Source organism: Salvia hispanica, chromosome 4 (assembly GCF_029641045.1).
Source record: "Salvia hispanica isolate PSC_SH4W2 chromosome 4, Shi_PSC_v1, whole genome shotgun sequence".
NCBI classification, from domain to species: Eukaryota; Viridiplantae; Streptophyta; class Magnoliopsida; order Lamiales; family Lamiaceae; genus Salvia; species Salvia hispanica.
This window is the reverse complement of record NC_142695.1, coordinates 40,690,028-40,712,750: the sequence shown is the minus strand read 5'-3', so window position 1 is coordinate 40,712,750 and position 22,723 is coordinate 40,690,028. Positions and strand designations below refer to the sequence as shown.

Sequence of the window (22,723 nt, the reverse complement as noted above, 5' to 3'; positions counted from 1 at the left end):
TAAAAAAAATGGAAACAAATAGCCTGTTTGATTTTTTACATCTCTTACACGCTATTGCCCTTCAAGCTATAGGTGTGCAGGGGCTGGCAGGTTTCAGGTATAATGAGACGCTATTGCCCTTCAAGCTATTTGGGCAATTTCGTCCGAAAATTGGCAAAATATGTACTGTTTGTGATTTTATTGTTTGTTAGATCTCTATGGTGGAATTTTTTTTTGTTAGGGATCAACGGTGCAACAAGTCAAAAAGTTAAGGACATGCAGTTCAGTCTTAAATAAAATGGTTAAATATTGAAAATATTTATCCCAAACAATTGCTATTATCACCTTTTACTGGGGGATCGGGTTATAATCAATCAAAGAGAAATAAGGGGATAAACAGGAAGAACCCTAATTAAACCCTACACAAATCCAGTTGGAAAAAGGAAAAAAAAATTCCAATTGCTCCAGAGACACCGCCACTATTCTCCGATAACGGGCGCATAGCTGCCTCAAGAATCAAGTGTTAAAATGTTGGACGAGAAAGTATTTGACGTAGAGTTGAATTTGTTGGCGCTTCGAGTACCGCGGGAGCATTGCAAGCTTGCAACACGGATTCTAAATGGGTGTGTGATGAATAGCTCCATATGTTGCGTTTTCTCAAATTCTATGCTGCATTGATTAGTTATTGATTTTTTTTTTGTTTGTGTAGTCATTTACTTGACAGACCACGCATCAAACCTGTAACTGAGGATCCGACGTCTGATAAGAATCGCTACATGCTATTGTCAGAGAAGATTAAAAGTCCTGGTACTAATTATTAGAGGAGTTTGCTTGAAAATTTTCTAAGATTGTTAATTTCTATTTAGCATTATTGATGCTAATGGGCATTGATTTTGTCAAATTCTGACAGAATTATCCGAAATTCCTGCTGGTAAAGTTGATGAACTGAAAGAGCTCTTTGAAATCCAAGTAGTTCCGTATTCAATGACACTTGGTTATTCATATTGGGGTGCAGGTAGATCAAATTGGCCTTTTAGTCCAAATTTGTTATCCTTTTTATTTTCTTTGCACAAATTGTGTCTTTGGAACTTGGTAGGAGTAAAACTAAGTATGTAATGTCAAGTAGGAACTGTTAGTATCTTTTTATATTGCGTAGGTAATGTCATGCCTTAATCTATTTTAAAGTAACTGGTGGTTTTCTTTTTAAAATATACTACTATCAGATTGATATGAATATACCGTACTTGGTATTAGTTGCGGTTTGGTTGGATATGCTTCACTGAATTCCAGTTTTGGCCCGTAGGGTTTTCATTTTGGTGATTATAACTACTCATGCTGCATGCCGTTTTGGATGACCGGAACACACTAATTGTCATTTTGGATGTTAACTTTTCTTCATAATTGTGTTACAGATCATATACTAAAGCAGATTCTTCCACCTGGGCTTGACGTACCTTCATCATTTGAGACCATAGTTAAGTATTTTATGTTTTAGCCTTCTTACTTATGATTTTAAGTTTTACGTCCTTTGTACTCCCTCCGTCCCACTTAAAATGCAACATTTGAGAATCGACACGAGATTTTATGAAGTGTTGTTTTGTGAGTTAATGAAAAGAGAGTAAAGTAAGAGAGATGAAAAAGTAGAGATAGAGTTGTTTCCATTTTAGGAAACGTTTCATTTTTAATGGGACAACCAAAAAAGGAAAACGGTGCAGTTTTAATGGGACAAAGGGAGTATTATAGTAGTATGTAGGTCACTGGCACCATATTGGATGTGTTGTACATTTGTTACATGGTGATTGATGTTTTGTCACAGGCATCATTTAACCTGTGGTTGGTGCTTTGCAAATAGAAGATTGGATTGTCTGGTTTCTGTTAATGATTATGGAGCAACTTTTACTTGATCCTTTTGCAGGTCACATTGCCCATCTCAATATACCAGATGAGTTACTCCCATACAAGGATGTTATTGCAAAAGTTATCTATGATGTATGTTAACCTTCCAATTACTTCAATGTTATTTTGGAAATTATTATAAAAAGTTACCGCACAGTGTCAAATTTGGATCTGAGAACGATCAATAATCAAATTTGTGCTTTAAAAATTTGCTCTTTTTTTGGTTTAATTTTTTTTGCGTGAGATATGAAATATTTTGATGTATATACTCAATAGTACTTGGCAGGGTCTAACTTGCATATAAAGAAGTGATCTTTACAGTAACAATAGTTTATAACATAGTTATGTGGAAAATCTGTTAGATTTATTTTGAGACACTAGTATACTTTGAATTACTCCACCTTGTTTTAATAAGCTAATTTCCTCTTTATGTACCATCACAGAAAAATTATCCACGAATCAAGACCATTGTCAACAAAGTTGGATCGATAACTAATGAGTTTCGTGTGCCAAAATTTGAAGTATTGGCGGGAGATTCAGATATGGTTACAGAGGTGAAGCAGTATGGAGCAACCTTCAAGCTTGATTACAGTTTGGTCTATTGGAATTCTAGGTTGGAACATGAGCATTTAAGGCTAATTTCTAAGTTCCACACCGGGGATGTTGTGTGTGATATGTTTGCTGGTATTGGCCCTTTTGCTATTCCAGCAGCTCAAAAAGGATGCCAAGTGTATGCAAATGATTTAAATCCTGATAGTGTTCGTTATCTAAATATTAATGCACAAACCAACAAGGTTTCTGATCTTGTCCGTGCCTACAATTTGGATGGGCGGAAATTTATATCTTCACTAATGGAAGTACCTTCAAGTGATACATGTCTGGTGTCTAATAAAGAAAATTTGAAGACTTCTGAGGAAGAGGACATGCCTCATAACACACAGATAAAGCTGGAAGAGAGTAGTCTAACTGGTAAAATGTTTTTTATGTAAATTCTTTTTCTGTATATAGATCTTTTGTTGTATTTAACATGAGCTATTAAGTTAGACCTTAGAGCTTATGGGGGTTTTCTGCAAGAAACTCCAGGTGAGACTGGTGCTGAATTTGAAAGTAATGAATTGTTGAGAGCAAAGGTAGAAGGAAATATAACCTCTGTAAAAAGACGCTCTGAAAGCTTGCATGAAGGTATGCTAGCATTGTGTAAAGTGTGAATTGCTTTAAGTCGGTGTCACTGTTGATATTTGAGTATAGGATCAAGTGATTAGCTGTTTCCCACTTTCCTGTTACATCTTTATATAGCTACTAAATCCAATTCTGTGCACTATTACAGAAAATGGAAACGGTAGCAGTGCTGGTAACTGTGTTCCTGAAAGGAAGAAACGGAACTTGAATAAGCATGTTACAGGATCTCGCCCTTTCAGTGCGAAGCCCTGGGAGCACATTGATCACGTCATCATGAACCTACCTGCTTCTGCTATACACTTTCTTGGTGAGTTTTTTTTTTTTTGTGTTTCCTAACTTTCTATGCCAATAACTTTAACTCAAGCTCTCACAAAGAAGCAAGTATATTGCATCCAAGAAATTGGTGATGTCTGAATAGTTTGAGGGAAAGCTATATAACATTGTACCTATGCAAATTTAGTTTTTTTATGTCTGGGATTGAGGCTATATTGAACAACAGAGCAAATGCTTGTATTTTTTAAATGATTAACTACTTCTATGATGTTTGTGTATAGTTTGAAATTGCCTCTGATCGTTGTATAATTGTGCAGATTCCTTGAGAGGTGTTATCAACAGAAAATACTGGAAAGGGTCTCTTCCGTGGATACACTGTTATTGCTTCATACGATCAAATGAGACAGAGGATTCAATAAAATTAGTACGCATTTTCTTGTCGTCTCTCTGTTTCTATTCTCAAACTTTATCTAAGCATTCCATATAAATTTGAAATCGTTGGTGCTCATCAGATAGCAGAGGCTGCAGTCGGGGCTAGTATAAAAGATCCAATATTTCACAGGGTTAGAGATGTTGCGCCAAACAAGGTATAAATAAGCCCAGGTCAGTTGCTCCATAAATGATAACTAAGATTCTGAATCATGGACTTGATTTTCTGCAGGCAATGTTTTGTCTAAGCTTCAGGTTACCTGGGGAAGCCTGCATTTGTGGTGCTGAGACTCCGACCGAAATCTCTCCTGCTTTGTGATGGGGCACGGTCTTTGCTACAGCCATCAAAACTACTTCATGATCAGATGCAGCTGCTCCTTTTCCATGGGAAAACAATCGTTTTATGCCAAGTGCAGCTGCTGTTGTAGCCTATAGGGAACCCACATTTTTGCACTTGTTTCATGGTGTTATCAATTTTGTATTGGATCATGTATAAAAGTATTTAATGTTGTGTTCAAGATTCTGGTAGAGTTTAGCCATAGTAATTTTCAGTTTGTCTAGTAATCTTTTACCTTGAAGAATCGAGTACCTTTTGAGTAGTAGTATTAAATTTGATCCTTGTGTTCGATTACATAAACTACAAAATCATAGCCTATACAAATAATAAGGGTAAAAATATGCAGCTGAACTAAACAACCTTATCTGGAACGACGTCGTTATAGCCATCCCAAATCAAGCCCTAATTATTCCAATTCAATTATCACCTCCATGAGAATTGAGTGAAGATGGAAGCGAGAACCACTGCTTCCGCCTCCCATTTGCTCCTCTATTCCACTAATAAATTCAGAAAACAACCCAACCCATTCACACCAAAAGCTTCATCATCTTCAGAAAAGAAGGAAAAGCTCGAAATTAGAGTGTGCACAAACAGGACTTGCAGAAAGCAGGGCTCTTTGGATGCTCTGCAAGTTCTCTCCGGCATTGCGCCGCCGTTTGTAACGGTGAACTCATGCGGGTGCCTCGGGCGGTGCGGCGCCGGCCCCAATATCGTGATCCTTCCAGGGGGTGTGTTCGTGGGGCATTGTGGGACCCCCAGCAAGGCCGCAAATGTCATGGCAATTGTCTGCGGTGCTGACAATGGCGATGCTGAGAGCAAGTGTTTGGAGGCGCTGGCGTTGAGGAAGAGAGCTGATGATGAGATGGCCCAGGCTGATTTTGCGCAGGCTTTTGCTTTGCTGTCGCAGGTACAATTTTAACTCGTTATCGAGCTGTGATTTACTGCTTATGGTTTGTGGGAATGTGTGTTGGAAAATTGGAATCTTTGCTATTGAAGTTGTGATATGAATGTTTCTGAGTGGAAGTGGGAAGTGCTCATATTCGCGCATATCTCGTCTTTGCAGGCTATAGAGCTCAGACCATTTGGGGGTTTGCATATAATGTACAAGGAAAGGTTTGTGAGCTCTGGCTTCATTCAGTCTCCAAATGGGAGTCGGTTCATATTTGCTATGGAATTTGAGATGTTTATTGCCTGATTTCGACTAATTGACTTGTATGAATGATTTGCGGTTGAAACTCAACCTATTTGACTTGCTGCATTTGAATATGATAGAATTGCGTACTTTTATCAGGTCAGCTGCAAGGTTGGCGATGGGAGACATAGGTGGAGCGTTTGAGGACGTTAAAGAGGCTTTGATTATCGCACCTTGTTATCCTCAGGTAAGTTTGGCTTTCGAATGTGGAGAAATTCTGTCATCAGATTTGGCTATATATGATTTTACTTATTGATATTACAATGTATATTCTCTATTTCAGAGCTATTAGAAGGATATGTAGTAGAAGACATTTGTCAACTTCATTACTTTGCTGAGTGTTATTCAATCTTCTGTTATTCTCACTTGTTTGAAATCTGACTGGTCATGAAAAGATTCACCAAGGCTATATTTACAGGCATATCTTTGCGAAGGTGATGTTTATATGGCTATGGATCGATTTGACAAAGCTGAGGAGTCCTATTCAATTGCTTTAGATTTAGACCCATCCATTCGTCGTTCAAAGTCATTCAAGGTACTGTTCGTTTTGGTCAGATTATGACACACATACTACCTTTATATAAGCATTCTGGGATTATTCTCATTTCAGGCAAGAATAGCAAAGCTTCAAGATAAATTATCTCCTGCAATTTTGGGATGAAGCTTCTTTCAGATGGAATTGTGTATTCAAACTAGCATAACTAGATCTTGCATTGTTGTATAAAACTCTAGAAGTTGCAAACTATGGAAATCAATAAAGAAGTCACTTCATTTCTTGCATATTCCAGAGCAGAAATTCTAATACTACATATATATATATATGATATTAAGTAGCAAGTGCTATACTATTGTTTGGATAGGGATTGTTGCCCTTTTCATGTCTCAGGTGGTAGTAGCAGCGTCAAAGTGAGAACCACACTGGAACAAATCAAACTTCTTGACCTTATCCCACAACTTGGAAGCCTTTCTGCCATCTAGATCTCCAACTGCTTTCAGATCTCCTTTTGCATGCTGATCGCCTGTTTTCTTGACGTTGAAGCTAAAGCATTTACTCAGTCTGATAGCTCCAACACCACCACCTCCTACTTGGAAGCACTCTTCCAAGTTGACCTCTTCTCCACCTTTACTCTTCAACCCTTTAGAGATGCTCTTCTCTTCTTGTTTCACAAGTTGCTCGTAATATTCCTTATTCCTCTTCTCCAACCCGTGAATCTGCCCCTGAAGATCCTCAATCTTCCGACTCAGCATGCAAACCCTGTGATCCTCCCTTGTCTTCAAGACACACCTAGCTAGCTCGGCCGCCTTCCTCTTCAAGAACATAGATTCAGAGGCCAGCCCTTTGTTCTCTTCTGCCAATGCAGACACTCTGTAACCCAGTGTCGTGTTGTCATTCAGCAAAATCAACCTCTCTGACTCCAGCACATCCAACAAGTTCTTCTGCAGATCCATCTTCCTTGACGACTCACTCCACCTCTTCTCCACCACAGTCAGCTCATTCTGAACAATGTCATACTCCACCGTCTTCATGATCAAGTCAGCAACAATCATATCAGCATCAACCTCTTTTGTTTCAACAGGTGGCAGAGTTGGAGGCTGGAAAGACAGTGAGCTCTCAGCATCAGAATCAATGACTTCTCCAGTGTCCCTTTCATCCGTCTGAGCCGCATCTTCAAATTTGGCACGCAGATTAGGGGAAGGGGATCGACTGTGGAGCTTCTGCTTCTGCTGCTGCTGGTTCTTGGCAAGTACCTGGCAGTAACGGTCTGCCAACGAGAGGTAGCCGTTGTACAAGTCATCAAGCAGCGCCAGAAGCTGAGGGCGCTCGTGGTAGTAAGAATTAGCCCTTTCAGAAAAACTATCAGGACTCTTTCCTTTATTAGTTTTCCTTGTCAGCATCTTCATCCTCTCGTCCATATCTATTCAAAACCCAAAATTCGATTGGCATTAAATGAAAGATGTTGGCCTTCTCTTTTGGAAGGAAGCAGTTGAAAACTGGTCCCCAGGTGAGGAAGAAAGGATTTCATTTGAAATTCAAATAGTCCTGCTATAAATCTTCCGTGGGCCTATAATTGCATTTTTTATTTCCTAACCATGTGTTTGAATTTGCAGGTAATTAAAGAAAAAATGTAGTCCAGTGATGAATATGCAGTGTGTAATAAGGCATTTCTTGAATGAGACATGATATGATCCAGCTTGAAATATTAATGGATGATGCCCTTATGAATAAGGATTTCTTGGCAAAGTTATGGTTTTTACAAATAAAAAGAGAGAATGTTAATACACGTGTAAAAATCACAAGGAGTCAGAATCATAGATATGTACACAAGATTTTGAAAAAAGGCATCAAATCTGACGTAGCCACAGTGGGCAGAACACATGGGATTAGAAACTGAGAGGCAAAATCAGAACAAAATCATATTCCATCTGCAATAAAAGCTAGTTGGCCAAAAGCGTTCAAATTTTGAACAATGGAAAATAAGGGGCTCTGCTAATATGATGAGCGAAAGATGGTAAAGTTTGTAGCTTTGTGAACAGAAACTTTTATGAGTCAGATGTATTTTTGTAGGGGTTGAAAATGACATGTCAAGATTGTATTTTTTTTACTCAATATCTATGAGGGTACATATGCAGAAAAGCAAATGCCAAGAAACCATCCTGGCCCCACTTGATGCAATTGAAAATTGAAATTCAAAAATCCCATCTTTTTCTGCACTAGCTTACAAATTGAATTAGTCTCGGAATATAATCTCATTTCCTATTCATCCAAGAATCTATATGATGCTTTTCAGTGTTTCAAATTTGAATGCTTAACCAAAAAAGTAAAATAAGTTTGGAAATTCAAATCTTTATCATAAAATAGAGAAACAAGATTAAAAGAGGAATTTACCAGCAATGGCACAAAGAAGCCAAGATGGTTTGTTGAAGCCTTTTCTCCGAGATGATTGGTGAATGGGGGAGGGGTCTCCGGCGCCAGTTTTGTCAGCCTTGGCCACCATTTTAGGAGACAGATAAGGTCCCTACAGCATTCAAAATTTGAGCTAAGAAATTAACTTCACATATCTGTATGCAGAAATTCATGTTACAGATAATGATCCCAGAATACTGCCTCTCATTATAAATATATTAGCAGTCATAATTCGCATCCAAATCGGCGTTTATATCTTATTAGTGTGTGAGACTGACAAATGAGCAGATATATTTAATACTGCAACTGTAGCTAACACATTGAATGATGAACCAACAAATACATTATACACTACACCACTTTCCAACCTCAATTTCTGGGCTTGTTTGTGTTGCGATTATAGCAGATGAAAAGAAATCAACAGATATATAGCTAGCAATCTCTCTCTATCTCTCTCAAGGACTGAAAAATTACATAAAAATTGAATCTTTGCATGATTTTGCTCGAAGGAGGAAAAATAAAACATAGTAACAAAAATGAAGAAAGAAGTGCATAATGCATTCATAATTTCATACATATCTACTTGATACCTTAAGAATTTCGAGCTGAAAACAACACACACACTAACACACAGTGTGAGCTGCGTAGAGGAGAAGTAGGTTGGACTTTGAGTAGAGAGAGAGAGACAAGGATGGGATGGGTTGGGATGGTCAGAGTGAGGTTATATGGAAGAGAGAGAGGGGAAGAAGAAACCGCGGTAGAATGATTTGATTGTTAGCCAATGGGAGGAGGCCACGTAGGAAAGATGGCCGTACTAGCATTTAATGCATCAGACCTAAAGCCTAACGTTCGCTGCTGGAAATTGGAAATGGAAGCTATGAAAAGTAGGACAACCTTTCTTGCTCTTTCTCACCTTTTATATGCTATACTCTCCAATCCAATTCAATTTTCACTCTTTATAATCACGTAGCTATTCTAAATTCCAAGTGCATTATTATGGGATAAACTCACATTTCCCATTTCTCCATCTTATTAATGCTCGTCCTAACATAAGTAAAACTCGAAACAATCATTTTATCACTACTCACTAGATTGTTTGGCAGCATTAATGACATGTTTAATGTGTTGGGGCTGCATTGTCCTCCGACAAAATACAGTAGAATTCAGTTCAATATAAAAGTATACTATGCCTCATCCTCATCTATGGAGTATGAAACAAATTATATCTGTGGGGAACGATCGATTGTAATTTTGAGTAGACACAAATTATAATCATGATAACCGAGCCATTTTGGTATTACAAATGTTTCTCAAAAAAGAGCTAATTCATGAGTATATAATTAACTTGTATTGCTATATTAAGAAAGTATATTCATTACTTAACAAATATTGCTGTATAAAGTAAGTATACTTATTACATAATTAATCTGGTTTCCTACAAGATAAAGTGAAATTAGTAAATGTATATATTTTTAATAATTTATTAAAAACTGATGGGAATTTTTTCAAAATTAATACTCACTCCGTCTCATTCAAGATATCCTCATTTTTTAATTGCATAGTTATGATAAAGTAAAGTGAAAAAGGTGATTAAATATTTTAATGAGATGAGACGAGAGAGGAATTTGTTTTCAAATATGAAGAGTGGACATCTTGAATGAGACAAACTAAAAAGGAAAGATAGAACATCTTGAGTGGGACGGAGTGGGACGGACGGACTATATTCCTAATCAGCTCACTAAAACTCAATATGCTGTGCAATCAATAATCCAAGCCTGACCACAATTCAATAAGAAACAAATCAATCTTTGGGTCAACTATCTCAAGATTCTCAACACATGAAAAATGTCAAGTCTTTCAACTTGAACATAAAAACTCTGCAAATTCTAGAAGAATTGGTCGCACAACAAAATCATTCAACACATTCTGCTAAATTGTTAACATACACATACATCCAATATGGCAGCCCAGATATAGCAAGATAAATCCCTTCTTTTAATTCAGCAACAGCTAACGTGTCATCTATGGTGAATGATATGGCAAAAGTTGAATCTTGATAGACTTTCTACTCAGAAGCCCAGTATCTGCATTTAACTTCTTCCCCTTCAATAAGCCTCTCTACTGCATCTGATGGTAGGCCAATTAGTTCCAGTGTCTTCTCCCACACTCTAGATGCAGTTTCAACGTTGTGTGCTTCCTCCGAAGGGTTTGCAGGTCGGCAGTCGTGATTGATGAAAGCACAGACAGGCCAATCCTCTGATTTCAGTGATTCCGTGTAGTCCGCAAGTTGGGGATCAGTGGCTGCGAAAAGAGTGCTTCTAGATCCTGTAATATTCGTACAAACTACTTAGATGCTATCAAGTACCATTTCAACTTAAATTCTTCATGTTGCAGAGCAAGTCATCCGCAATTCAAATGTCAGTGCATTTACCTTCTTCAGGGCTGAAGATAAAATATGGAATTAATTGGTAACCAGCTTGAACAATCTTCGGGAGATCCCTAGCCTACATTTGGAGTCTTCACATATTATTGTGAACTACTATGATATGCAAAAAAAAAAAGCAATTAACCAATCATTTAAGTTGGCAAGATCCTCAGTGGCTAGGATCTTGTAGAAACTTACAACATTTGTGTGGACTATTCCTGGTGAAACACATGCTATATTTATGCCTGCTTCAGTTGGCAGTTTCTTGTTAAGGACACTGCTGAACATGATCTGCATTATCAAATCTAGAGGCTATGAGTGAAGAAGCAAAACAGAAGATCATGGGCAGTAAATGTCTTAAAGGAAAGATGTAATCAACTAAAATATTGAATTTTGCAACTAAAATCACGGGTTACAAACTTCAACGCTAAATTGGAGAAAATTTGAAAAGCAGCCACAAAAAGGAGTTGTCTTCCCTATTGGGAGCATTAATCTAAAAACACTTGAATGTTAAATTGCTGCAGATCCGCTTGAATGTGCAACCAAACAAAAAAGAAGAAGAAACAATTAGAGTAAAAAGTTTAGTAGATAACTGCTAAATTTTAAAGCTAGTATTAGAAAGTACCTGTGCTAGCTTACTGCTCGAATACCCAACCATACTTGTAAATTTTCGTTTACCAGATGTAACATTCATGTCTTCTGGATCAACAAATCCTAAGTTATGCATCTGCACAAACACAAGATGAAATCATGTTCAGTTCATTATCGTGTAGTCTTGCGTACAGTTCTCATCAGTTAATATTTAATACTACAAAAATAAAGCGATAAACTAAAAAAATCTCATTAGTTTATTCCCGTACAGATTTTTTCCTCTTCAGTGATTTGCTTATATAGCAAGAAGTAACAACTTTCTGCTCTTACAAGTGAAGGCTTCTTTGTGCAGGAAATGATAATACTTACCTCATAGTAGTCCATTCTCACTATCAAATAAAGTTCCAAAACAGGGTAGACCAGGTGCATTCTTTTTACATTAGGTTCATGTGTTGTTAAGTTTTGTAATATAATAACAAATTCTCTACAAAAAACATGCAAGTTTTCAGAGTGCTCAATTTTATCAAAGCAGAATTGTCAATGTTCTTCCTGGTGGAATCATAACAACATTCAAAGAATACATACTCTTGTCACATTGGAAGATATTTATGCCCAAACGTATAATGTACAAGTGCTCATAAAACTTACAACAGAATTCACATTGACAATGCGGCTGGGCGAGCTTCTAATAAGTGAGGGCAAAAGCAATACTGATAGCAGTGCTGGGGCTAGATGGTTCACTTGCATATGTTCTTCATAGCCATCCCTTGAAAATTTTTGGGGTTCTGAATTGAAGTGTAATGGAGTGAATTAAACTAAGATTCAACATGTTACCTTATTCCAGCTTATAAGAATAGGACAGCATGTGTGGGACATGAGCTAAACAATCAATTGAAACATGAGTTATCTGTCCATACCTAGAATATTTTACTAGGGGGAGATAATAAACTAAGAGAGCCAACTAATAGGCACTAGGCAGTCGCTCGATGTATAGGTAAACCAAACATGGCTTCATTATAGTCAAACTAAAGGCAAAATAAAAAATAGTGCGCCTCTGTGTGTGTCTGTGCCTGTTTCCTTATATAGTTATATGGAAGTCGACCCTTCATATACAAACCTCCAATTGAAAATATCCCAGCATTATTGATGAGAGCATGTAAACGTCCCGAACGTGCATTCCAAGCTTCAGCAAATCTCGCGACAGACTCCAGAGAGAGAAGATCGAGTTCCATAACCTTGAAACACATAGCAGTTAAAAAACTACTCACGGATACTTAGAAAAAGAGTGGCAGAGCCAACACAAACTTGATACATCCTTATTCCAGACACAGATAAAATAGAAAGGCCGAAACAGCCAAGAATTCACATATCTCCAAATGCATCAATTGATAATGGGATTCCAAAAGCAAGACTTCACATAATAAAAGTAGAAATCCCAGTATTTCCTAATAAGATTATGGATTCTAGATGACTTTATTTCCATTCCAACTATGAACTCAGTGTATTCATTAAGTACCTCGATATTAAGAGGAAGACCCTTCCCGGACCAATTCTCCTGCCACTTCTTTATCAGATCATTAGCAGCCTTTGTATTTCTTACTGCCATCACAACATGCCCCCCTGCTTCTGCCAATTGCCTGTGCAATAATAAAATAATAGAAAATCATCAAATTCCCTTCATACAAAACCAGTTCGCAAAATGCTGGTAGACCAATGCACGATATGAAAGACTCAATCTCAACAGCAACAATAGTACACTAATCACTATAACAGACAATGTCGGAAACTAATTAACAGAAATCTGGAGAAAAATAAAAATCCACTGTTCTTATGAACTGATGCAGGGTTGCCAACTTACTGCTTACATTTTTCAACTGTTTTTTAAGGAAATTTTACAGTTTTGTTTAAAAATTCTAAGATTGTGAGTTTTTATTCCAGTGTTATTGAATGATGAAACCTGTTGTTTTTGTTAAATTCTGACAGAATTATCCGAAATACCTATTGGACAAATTAATGACAGAAAGAGCTCACTGAGACTCAAGTAGTTCCATATTCAGTGACACTTTGTTACACATTGGAGTGCAGGTAGATCATCTACTTTATGCAGATTATGAGATTAATTAATACGGAGTACTCCCTATTCAACTTTGTGCTTTAGAATATGTACTTTTTTTGGTTCAAAATCATCAAATCCAATTCCTACAAAGCCAGCTCGAAAATGCTGGCTGATCAATGCACGATGCAGATGATAACTCAATCTGAACTGCAACCATAGTAAATCAATCACTATAACAGCAAATGCCAGAGACTGAAGAAAAGAAATCTTTAACTTCAGAAATTCACAAGTATTAACCACATTCCTACATGATTTCCAGCTAAGTTAATCTATTAAAAACATTCAAAATTTATTTCCAGAAATCACTTCCGATTCTAAAGTCCAAATCATAAGGTGCCAAACAGGCATAGGACCTCAGCATTCCACCCGCATGAACCCTAACATACTCAATCAAAGCTGGAAAAAGGGATCAAACAGTTGTTGAGAATCTCATTCTTATTTCAAACACTTCCAATCTTCAACATTTCATCAAATGAATGCAGCTAGTTTACCTCTATTCAAAATAAATGAGCTACAGAATGCACATATATGCAAGTATATGTACCAACTTGTCCAAGCGTAATTGAAGCAAGTAAAAAACAATTAATTGGAGAAACTAACAGCTCTAGTTTACCAACATGTAAGAAAGTATCAAGTAAATAAACTAGAAAATGCAAATCAAAGTTAGAACTCCACGACAAACACACGTGGATGATCCGCACAGTGTGATTGGGCAAATGCAACTATCATGTCTTGTTTTCAGATTAGAGAAATAACTGAATTGGCAGTCAAATTTGTACAGTGAGCATGAGAGTTTATACTTTACTCAATCCCATAGAAGGGTGCATATGCAGAAAAGCAAATGCCTAGAAAACATGTTATGATTCCACAAATAATCAAAAGAAATCACCAATTTCAGAAATCCATAGCTAATAACCAAATTCCTGCAAGATTTCAGCTAGTTACTCCATCCAATACATTCAATTAAATCTCCTCAAATCAATTCCGATTCCGAAATCCACATCACAAAGTAGTCAACAATCCAGCCACATGAACCCAAACTCACTCAATCACAACTGGAAAAAAAGGATCCAACCACTAAACTTAAGGATAAAAACAGCAATAGCAAAAGGTATCAACGACAAGTGAAGAAAAAACCTTGCGATTTCCTTGCCGATGCCGGAGGTGGAGCCGGTGACGATGAAAGTGAGATCATTAATCGGCGGCAGGAGCATTGGATTCGGAACGTTGCTGGCGATGATTCTCTGAAACAGCATCTCGTAGGCGAGGTAGAACCAGCCCATCAGCCACTCAATCCACCCTAATCCTTCCTTCTTCGCCTTCTGTGCCACTGCCTGCTGCGGTGGTTTTCCGTTATCATCTCCCTTCTCCGATAAAGATGAAAGCGTCGCCATTACTCACTCAATGAGAGGAGCTTTCGGCAAAGCAATGAAGGTGTGTATGTATAGTTTGGGAGATTCCAAAGAAACGACTCAATGAGGAGTGCGTGAGTGTGTTTGGGCGGTCGATTAATTTTCATGATGGAATCGTGACCGCTGAGAGTTTAAGGCTGGTAGATTCTCCTCATTTTTGTTTTATTTTGAGGAGCATCGTATTCCTCTTTTCTTTTTTTATCATGATAAGAAAACGATTTCGATCTATAGGCCAATTTTCAAATTTGAAAACGGAAAAAGGAACTAATCAAATACACTAAGTTTAGGAATTTATTTTTTAAATTATGGCTGTAATTTGATGTGAATCATATGGTACTATTACTTTTTCCATAGGTTCTGATGTAATTATAAAAATGTTTTACAAATTTATTTTGATTTTAGTTTATTCATGAGTAGTGGCACGAGAAAATATAGCGAAAGAGTGAATATATCATTCAAAGAGTGTGATCATGACAATCAAAGAGTAAATCCTTATTGACTGAACCTGCAAACCATTCAAGATGCTGAGAGTCTTTCATATTGATTTTCGTTGTGGTGTGAGTAATTACGATGTCACGACGACATAAGGAAATGTGTCGATGGTTTCAATTTAATGTTTGCGGCAGAGTGAGAGGAGATAACACAGAGAGAGGTAGAGTGAAATGAAAATGAGGGGGTGAGATGGCACATGGTAAGTTTTAGGGTTAATTCTTTTATTATATTTAAGAATTTAATCAATACTCTATTAATATGAAAGTAAAACACGAAATAGAAATATGTCATGTTATATGGGACATAATTTTTCCCAAACTTCTAAAATGGTGAATTATATTACTTTTGTGTGTTGTATTTGGGTGCATTTAATGTGTGTGTATTGTGTGTTTATATAATGTGTATTCATTGATGTGTGCGTACAATGTGTGCGCACAATTCTTTTAAAATTTCATTTCATATCAATTAAACGCAAGATTTTGAATTGAATTAGAATTCAATATCTTCTAATTCATCTTCACTTCGTGTATTAATGACTATAGCTGAAATTTTTTGACACGGCACGAATCCTTATGAAATTAATAGTTTTGAGTCGAATCTTATTGGGTTCGTGTCTTTATTAGGTTGATCCATTAAGAACCCGATAATTTTGGGTTGGGTTTGGGTTTGATGTGGATAACCCATTAAGAAATACTCTATTCGTCTCACTCAAGATGTCCACTTTTTCTTTTTAGTTTGTCCCACTCAAAATGTCCATTTTCTATATTTACAACAAATCTCTCTCTCCTCTCTTCTCATTAAAATATTCAACTATTTTTTTTCTCTTTACCTATTTCACCTAATAATTCCTCATAAAATCATGTGTCACTCAAGAATGTGGACATCTTGAGTGGAACTGAGAGAGTATTAATATTATTATTTTCATTATTTTTATTAATATTAATTAAAAAAAAAATTGTTTTACTTTTATTCTTTTAAGTTCTTGTAAATCAGGTTTAAATCATATTTTTATCATAGGTTTAATCGTGTAATGTCAGGTTTTCATTGTGTAATATCAGGGTCGGTATCATGTGGTGGCAACCCATACTATATCGTGTCATTAACAGGTTCGTGTTGGATTCAGGTCGTGTTCGGGTTTGAAAGTAGTAGGTCAAGTTCGTGTTCGGATTGACAATTTCTTTAATAAGTCATGTTCGGGTTAAGCTTTATTGAGTTAAGTCGTTATCAGATTGTCCAATTCACACGATTTGCCATTCCTATTCCTATAAACGACTTCGGTGAATTCAGATATAAAGAAGAGAGGAATGTTAACGGGTGACCGGCAAAGAAACATAGGCATGCCATAAGTTGGGAAAATATCACTTCATGTTCTTGGGAGGACACATATATGCTTGGCGTGACAGTTATTACTTATCACTACGTCAACAACTTGACTTATCCTACTTAGTACACTCGTGCCAAAAGTTGCCCATTAAAACTAACTCTTGAATAGTACTAGTACTTATTAACACTGAAAATTCGACATTAAAAGTGGGTTTAACTTTAAGTAATAATTGTAGTAATTAATATGAAGAATTATGAATTCCCTCCTGTGTTGGAATGTCACTGTCCCACCCACCAGCTTCTACACATCTTATTTTAGAGAAAGAGAGAAACTATATACCTAATGAAAAGATTAAACACTGCAACTACATCTACAATTCCCATCAAGATTTACATGAAACAAACAAAAAACAATGTTCATTAACCAAAACACAAGCTGGCTAGGCAAATAAATTAATTAGAGTCCTCGCTTGATCATATCTAAAAACCTCTGATCAGACTCTTGCCTCTGCAATCTCATATCCTGGTTGAACTTGTTGATAAACGCTTCAACTTGTTTGTTGAAAGCCTCCACATCCACCGACGGATCTCTCCTTAGGCCGCCTAGTCGCCTTATCGACGCCCTGTCGTTGAACGTCTCCAGTTTCCTCATCACCTTCTGCTCCTCCACCTTCCTTCTCGGTGGCACAGACTCACTCTTGCTCAGCTTTTTCGACTGCCCCTCGACTATCGTCTTCCATGTCGACTCCATCGTGCACTCGCTTTCTCCCTCCTCCGCCTCACTCTTCATCTCATCAATTATATCACTACTAGCTTGTGCTGTGCCAATGCAATCATCAATTTCACTAGAGGTGGATTCACTACTCCTTGTTGACAATAATGTTAACGTTGTTGCTTCTGCTTCTTCTTCGACTTCTGGATGTGGCACCTCCACCCAGCGCGGTGGAGGGTCATGGTCGTGGTCGTGGTCGTTGTTGTGGGAAGTAGAGGAGGTGGCTGCTATGAGCAGGACCACGGAATTGATGATGATACAAATATATAGAGGAGAAGACAAGAAATACCTAAATGAATTCCAAAAAGCTACGAGATTGGGTAAAAAAATCTCATACAAAAAGGGGACCAATGCCTCTTTCACCATTACCATACTGGAAAATAGGCCTGCTGAAAAAAATAGCAGCTTCATGGCCTTCACTGCACTTTGCATAACACTGATGTTGGACTCTACATAACTCACTTGACAAAAACTAGCCATGATACAAAAAAGGCCAAAAACCAAAAACAAACTTGTATAGAATTTTTTTATGGTGAGGAAAAACTGAGTCTCTGTAATGGAGATGAGAAGGGGGAGGGGGGAGAGGCAGAGGGGCTTAACTACTATACATGATATATATATGCGCACAAGTAATAAACAAAACCACCATACCCTTTTTCCTATTTAAGTAGTAAAGGAGGGAGCAAGTGGAGAGGAGAATGGATTTGAATAATCACAAGACTATTATAAAATTGATAACTAATTATTCCATGATTGATTAAGGGTTAACCTCTCTTGTGTCTTGTCTTTTTTTGAACTTTGTTTGATGGATAAGACGTGGTTTCATCAAAATTAGGGACAAGTTCAATTAAGTTGCATGCTAAGTTTGAGCGACTAAAAACTTCAAATTTGTGTCATTTCTTCCTTTATTGCGAAAGATATATGTTATGATTTATGGGAGTACATATTTATGTATACGTACGGACGTATTATTTTCTTAATTTGAATAATTAATATATACATGTTGTTAATTAGCATAAGATTTCGTATAAATATGATTGTCCATATGGGGGGACATGCAAAATTAGAGAGACAAATAAAGAAATAAGAAAATAGCTAGGGTTTTGATAAATGTTCAAATATGAGAGAGCACAAAATAGAGGAGGATTAGGCTGTCTGCAGATAATGAAAAGAAAATTCACTTAGTGTTGTTGCCAACTTGTCAAAAGGGTCCATCAAACTTTAGCAAGATTAATTATTGGCTATAAAAATGTGTTTAAAATATAGTAATATACTAGTTTTTACATATTATAATATAATGCATAATGACAACAACTTAGGGGTGTGTGCACAATAATGAGGAGTGTGTTTCCTGAATATTAATTAATTTTTGTTTCCTGTAATTTCGTCTTAAGGATATACAGATACAGATATTAATTAGATGGCATTACCGTGTTTAGTACTATTAACAACTCGTGTGATTCGCATAACTCCACTTTTCGAGATAATCAAATGCCAAATGAAATCTGAACGTTTATGAGGTGTTATACGCCCTACCAACTAAGACAATTCAGATTAAAAGTGTATATATTCCTTATTTTACTTAAAAGAAAGCAAATGAATAAAAATGAAGAATAACAAACTACGAAGCATATTTTATTTTATTTTAATTTTTAATCACAAAAGCGAATCAAAGACCTCGAAGGTCTAATGTTTAAGTATAAACATAAACTTATAAAAATATCTACTACATAAACGAATCTTGTTTTGCGAAATTTGATTTATTTACTATGTCTTTCATATATTTAATTTAAGGGAAATAATGTAATAAAGTAATATAGTATGATATATTATAGTTATCTATTATTATCCAAAAAAGTTATTTTCTGATAAGAAATTATCATTACCTATGATATTAATCTTTTACATTTTAAATTTGAATTATAATTTTTTGCGTCAACACTCAATATGTGTAGGTTTTATATATATAGTTGATATAAAATCCGGTTAGTCTTGATATAAAAAGTTATTATTCTTAATAACTTTTTTATGTCTTGCCAGTACTATAAAAACAAGGTATCAAATGGTAAGAGAATAGAAATAATTAAGATTATCCTGATTAACCATCGAGGGCATGAGAAGAAATAGCTTGTGTTACCGAGCTATATAAATGATTAATAGAAATCGAATTACAATTTAAATTAAGTTGGTGACTCCATTAATTTGGAAACAAAAATGATATGATCACAAACTCATTTTACAAACACACAAACTTGGAGACACAATTAAGTACATCTGTTATTTATTTTGAAAAATTGCCAAATTTTAGAACGTAGAGAAAAATGCTCTTAATTAAGTTGATTACATAGTTGTCAACTACTAGTTGTGCCACTAAGAATAAAGACACTTATAATTGGAGCACAAATGATGTACTTAAAAATAATGTACTAAGCATTCTTAACTGTATTAAATAATGTACTAAGCCTATTTTTAATGTGACAATTAGATGTATGAAGAAATACATAGTGGTGGCTGGTAGCGGTGGCGGGCCACCACCGAGCGGCCGCGGCCGTGGCTTTTAAATTTTTTATACGTGTTTGAATAGAATTAAGGAAAAGCAATGTTGAAATTGAGATGTTACTAATTTATAGGGGTAGCGTATAGGGTAGGGTGGCTCAACAAAATTTCTCCATTCCTCTTAGATTTTGTTTTTTACTGACAAAATATTAAATATATGTAATGTGGAGTAATATTATTGCTTTAGAGTTTAGAATATATATAAATGCAATCTAGTGTTTTTTCAGATAGAAGATTGAGATTCGCATTTTGTTCATTTTCATTTTTAAATTTTACCTTACTTCTACATACTACTTAGTACTATAACTTAATGTAATGTTGTATACTAAAAAGAATAGTAGTACTACTAGTATTAATTAAAATCTAACATAACTATGATGACAACTAATAAATAATCGACTTCATGTCACAATTAATTGTAAGAGAGAATCTATTTGTATAAAAGAGTCAAGCCAAGCAGCACAAGCAATGCAATGTATCGTGATATATAAATCAATTAAACCAATTATATACAGAGTTTTCTAATGATTTGATTTGACTTAAATTTGAATTTGAAAATAGTTTGTTCTGAAGTAAAGAACACAATGGACAAGTTGACCTTTCACTATTTACTTTTGATTTAGAAAAACCGATAGTACTAAATTGAATCTAATAATTCAACTTACTAGCTTATAGGGGTTGCTTGTGTGTCAATATATGAGCTTATTAGTCCAGTCACTAAATCAATACATAACTGAATAACCAATCATATAGGTCAAGTTTTATATATCACGAATATAAGTTAGATCATTTTAGTTCATACAAGGGAAATATAACAAAAAAATGTTTCAGTTCATACTCAGTTACCATCCTAATAATTTATTGCATGTCTTCCCCTCCAAATTTGACTGCAATATGGAGAGAAATAGACTTTTCAAAATGCAAGGTAGCTTCACAACCACCTCAAGAGCACAACTATATATTCCATAGCAATAAAATATATTCTATGTCAATAATTGCTACTATTGTTTAAACCCTTTATGCACTCCAAAATAATAATGGAAGCAGACAAAGGGAAAAGGATCGCTCATGTCTTGTTGTTAAAGATTAAATAAATCATCATTGTGTATCTATATTATATACACATGCTTCACAAATTTGATTCAATAGGGCATTTCCAAGTGTATGTGGAACCAAATTTGGTGGGGGAAAAAGATAAGGGTAGGGCCAATATATCATTTTCAAATTTTGAATGGACCTCCTCAAATTATTGAAAGGAGAAAATTTTGCTAAAGTGATCAGCTTGATCGTGGCTCTTCCTATTTCTAAATATCTCCACAATTCAATGAATTGCGACGACATATAAATAAATTTGCAACATCCGAACTTATACATCAAATTTGAATAAATATGGACAAATAATGGATATAAGAGAGAAGTGGAATAAATACAAAGAAAGGTGAGAAATTTTTTTTACTGTGATAAGGGGTTTACTTTTAGCAATTTGATTAGAAACCAGGCTGTCTGAATAAAGTGGTTTAAGAATTATCCATCAATTTATTATGAGCACTATCGCAGGGTCCATTGTGCTGTTTCTCCATTACTTGGTTGGTATCATGATTTGCATTAGTGGAGTTGGGGTGTGGTTATCCAAGAAACAAACATATCCCTACACCTCTAGTTGTTACACTCAACTTTAATCTAGTTGCACCGACTCGAACCAAAATAGCATAACTAAATTGAAAATGTAACATGTAACCAAATTAGATTAGGTCCAAATGAGTTGAAAAACTAAGATCTTATATTGATAATCGCTTTGAAAAACTAAGATCTTATATTGATAATCGCTTGTCCTAACCCATTCAATTAAACCTCTTTATTAAGTGTGTCAAATCTGAATTCTAAACTACTCTGTCACATTAGTTTGTGAGTAAATTTGTTAATAGTACTACGTTCGTTTGTAATTTGTATACTTGAACTAGTAGTAATAAGCACATTGGCCTACTTAACTTTTTTTTTTCTTCCAATTATGAGTTTTAGAAAATACTAATACAGTAATTTTCTTCATAGTAGTTAGTACTGCGTTATTTTTAGATAAATGTTGGATGTTTAAATTTAAATCTAAATTTTAAAGTGTAATCTACTGTAAGTACGATGAAATCGTTCAATTACACCCTTAAATCATGCATCAATCTTATTAACAACACTAATTTATTTTTATAATATTCCAGAAATTTAAACATATCTTAATTAAACACCGAAATGATCCATTAAATTTTGCTAGCCCTTGATGAGACTGGAAAAAACACTACTCCATCCGGCCTTGAAAATTTATCATTTATTTTTATTTTAATCCATCCCTAAAAATTTGTTACCTTTCACACATTTTTTTTCATTTTTGGTAATAGAACCCACATTTCACTCACATTTTAATAAGACTCACATTCCACTAACGTTTCCAACTCACTTTCTATTACATTTCTTAAAACTCATGTCAGGTGACAAATTATTAAGAACGGAGGGAGTAGAACTTGTCATAATGAAAAATTACCGAAAATATTAAAATTTCCATGTATGATTATTTTAATACGATACGATACACTATTAACAGGTTTAGATACGATAGAATTTTCATATACCGGCATACCGCAGTAAACCATGATTTCGATATATACTTTAATTTAATTTAGGCAAAATACATACTTAGGTCTTTATACTTTAGTCAAAATGTTCATTAGGTCCTTGTATAATTTTTTACGTTTTAATAGGTCCTTATACTTTTCACAATATTTTTATCAGGTCCTCGTACAATTTTTTGTTTTAGTAGGTCCTTATACTTTTATCATAACTTTCATTAGGTCCTTGTA

At 35.5% G+C, this 22,723-nt stretch overlaps 5 protein-coding genes across 6 annotated transcripts; 2 read left to right on the top strand and 3 right to left on the bottom strand.

Moving 5' to 3' along the window:
- Nucleotides 1-336: 336 nt before the first annotated feature.
- LOC125192631 (S-adenosyl-L-methionine-dependent methyltransferases superfamily protein) lies at nucleotides 337-4,327 on the top strand. 2 transcript variants are annotated; one of them, XM_048090254.2, is made up of 11 exons: nucleotides 338-602; nucleotides 689-786; nucleotides 890-994; nucleotides 1,392-1,454; nucleotides 1,895-1,968; nucleotides 2,319-2,844; nucleotides 2,959-3,057; nucleotides 3,203-3,361; nucleotides 3,645-3,751; nucleotides 3,840-3,914; nucleotides 3,989-4,327. In XM_048090254.2, the coding sequence occupies exons 1-11, from the start codon at nucleotides 508-510 to the stop codon at nucleotides 4,073-4,075; spliced, it is 1,488 nt and encodes a 495-aa protein (XP_047946211.1). In that variant the 5' UTR covers nucleotides 338-507; the 3' UTR covers nucleotides 4,076-4,327. The 2 variants fall into 2 exon arrangements, with proteins under 2 accessions (XP_047946212.1, XP_047946211.1); XM_048090255.2 differs by lacking the exon at nucleotides 2,959-3,057 and having other exon boundaries at nucleotides 337-602.
- Nucleotides 4,328-4,494: 167 nt separating this feature from the next.
- Nucleotides 4,495-6,065, top strand: LOC125196913 (uncharacterized). The gene is made up of 5 exons (XM_048095577.2): nucleotides 4,495-5,000; nucleotides 5,157-5,206; nucleotides 5,385-5,472; nucleotides 5,704-5,820; nucleotides 5,896-6,065. The coding sequence occupies exons 1-5, from the start codon at nucleotides 4,542-4,544 to the stop codon at nucleotides 5,944-5,946; spliced, it is 765 nt and encodes a 254-aa protein (XP_047951534.1). The 5' UTR covers nucleotides 4,495-4,541; the 3' UTR covers nucleotides 5,947-6,065.
- Nucleotides 6,035-8,976, bottom strand: LOC125196912 (kinase-interacting family protein-like). Its single transcript, XM_048095576.2, has 3 exons — nucleotides 8,781-8,976; nucleotides 8,173-8,302; nucleotides 6,035-7,201 (listed from the first exon to the last, which is right to left on the bottom strand). Exons 2-3 carry the CDS (start codon nucleotides 8,279-8,281, stop codon nucleotides 6,168-6,170), a joined length of 1,143 nt encoding a protein of 380 aa, XP_047951533.1. The 5' UTR covers nucleotides 8,282-8,302; nucleotides 8,781-8,976; the 3' UTR covers nucleotides 6,035-6,167.
- Nucleotides 8,977-9,975: 999 nt separating this feature from the next.
- On the bottom strand, nucleotides 9,976-14,788 carry LOC125196009 (dehydrogenase/reductase SDR family member FEY-like). Its single transcript, XM_048094348.2, has 8 exons — nucleotides 14,460-14,788; nucleotides 12,723-12,843; nucleotides 12,324-12,441; nucleotides 11,855-11,991; nucleotides 11,241-11,342; nucleotides 10,814-10,906; nucleotides 10,622-10,694; nucleotides 9,976-10,515 (listed from the first exon to the last, which is right to left on the bottom strand). Exons 1-8 carry the CDS (start codon nucleotides 14,714-14,716, stop codon nucleotides 10,256-10,258), a joined length of 1,161 nt encoding a protein of 386 aa, XP_047950305.1. The 5' UTR covers nucleotides 14,717-14,788; the 3' UTR covers nucleotides 9,976-10,255.
- A 2,098-nt stretch (nucleotides 14,789-16,886) lies between these two features.
- LOC125195144 (uncharacterized) lies at nucleotides 16,887-17,929 on the bottom strand. Its single transcript, XM_048093337.2, has one exon. The coding sequence runs from the start codon at nucleotides 17,799-17,801 to the stop codon at nucleotides 17,007-17,009; it is 795 nt and encodes a 264-aa protein (XP_047949294.2). The 5' UTR covers nucleotides 17,802-17,929; the 3' UTR covers nucleotides 16,887-17,006.
- Between the last annotated feature and the right edge of the window lie 4,794 nt (nucleotides 17,930-22,723).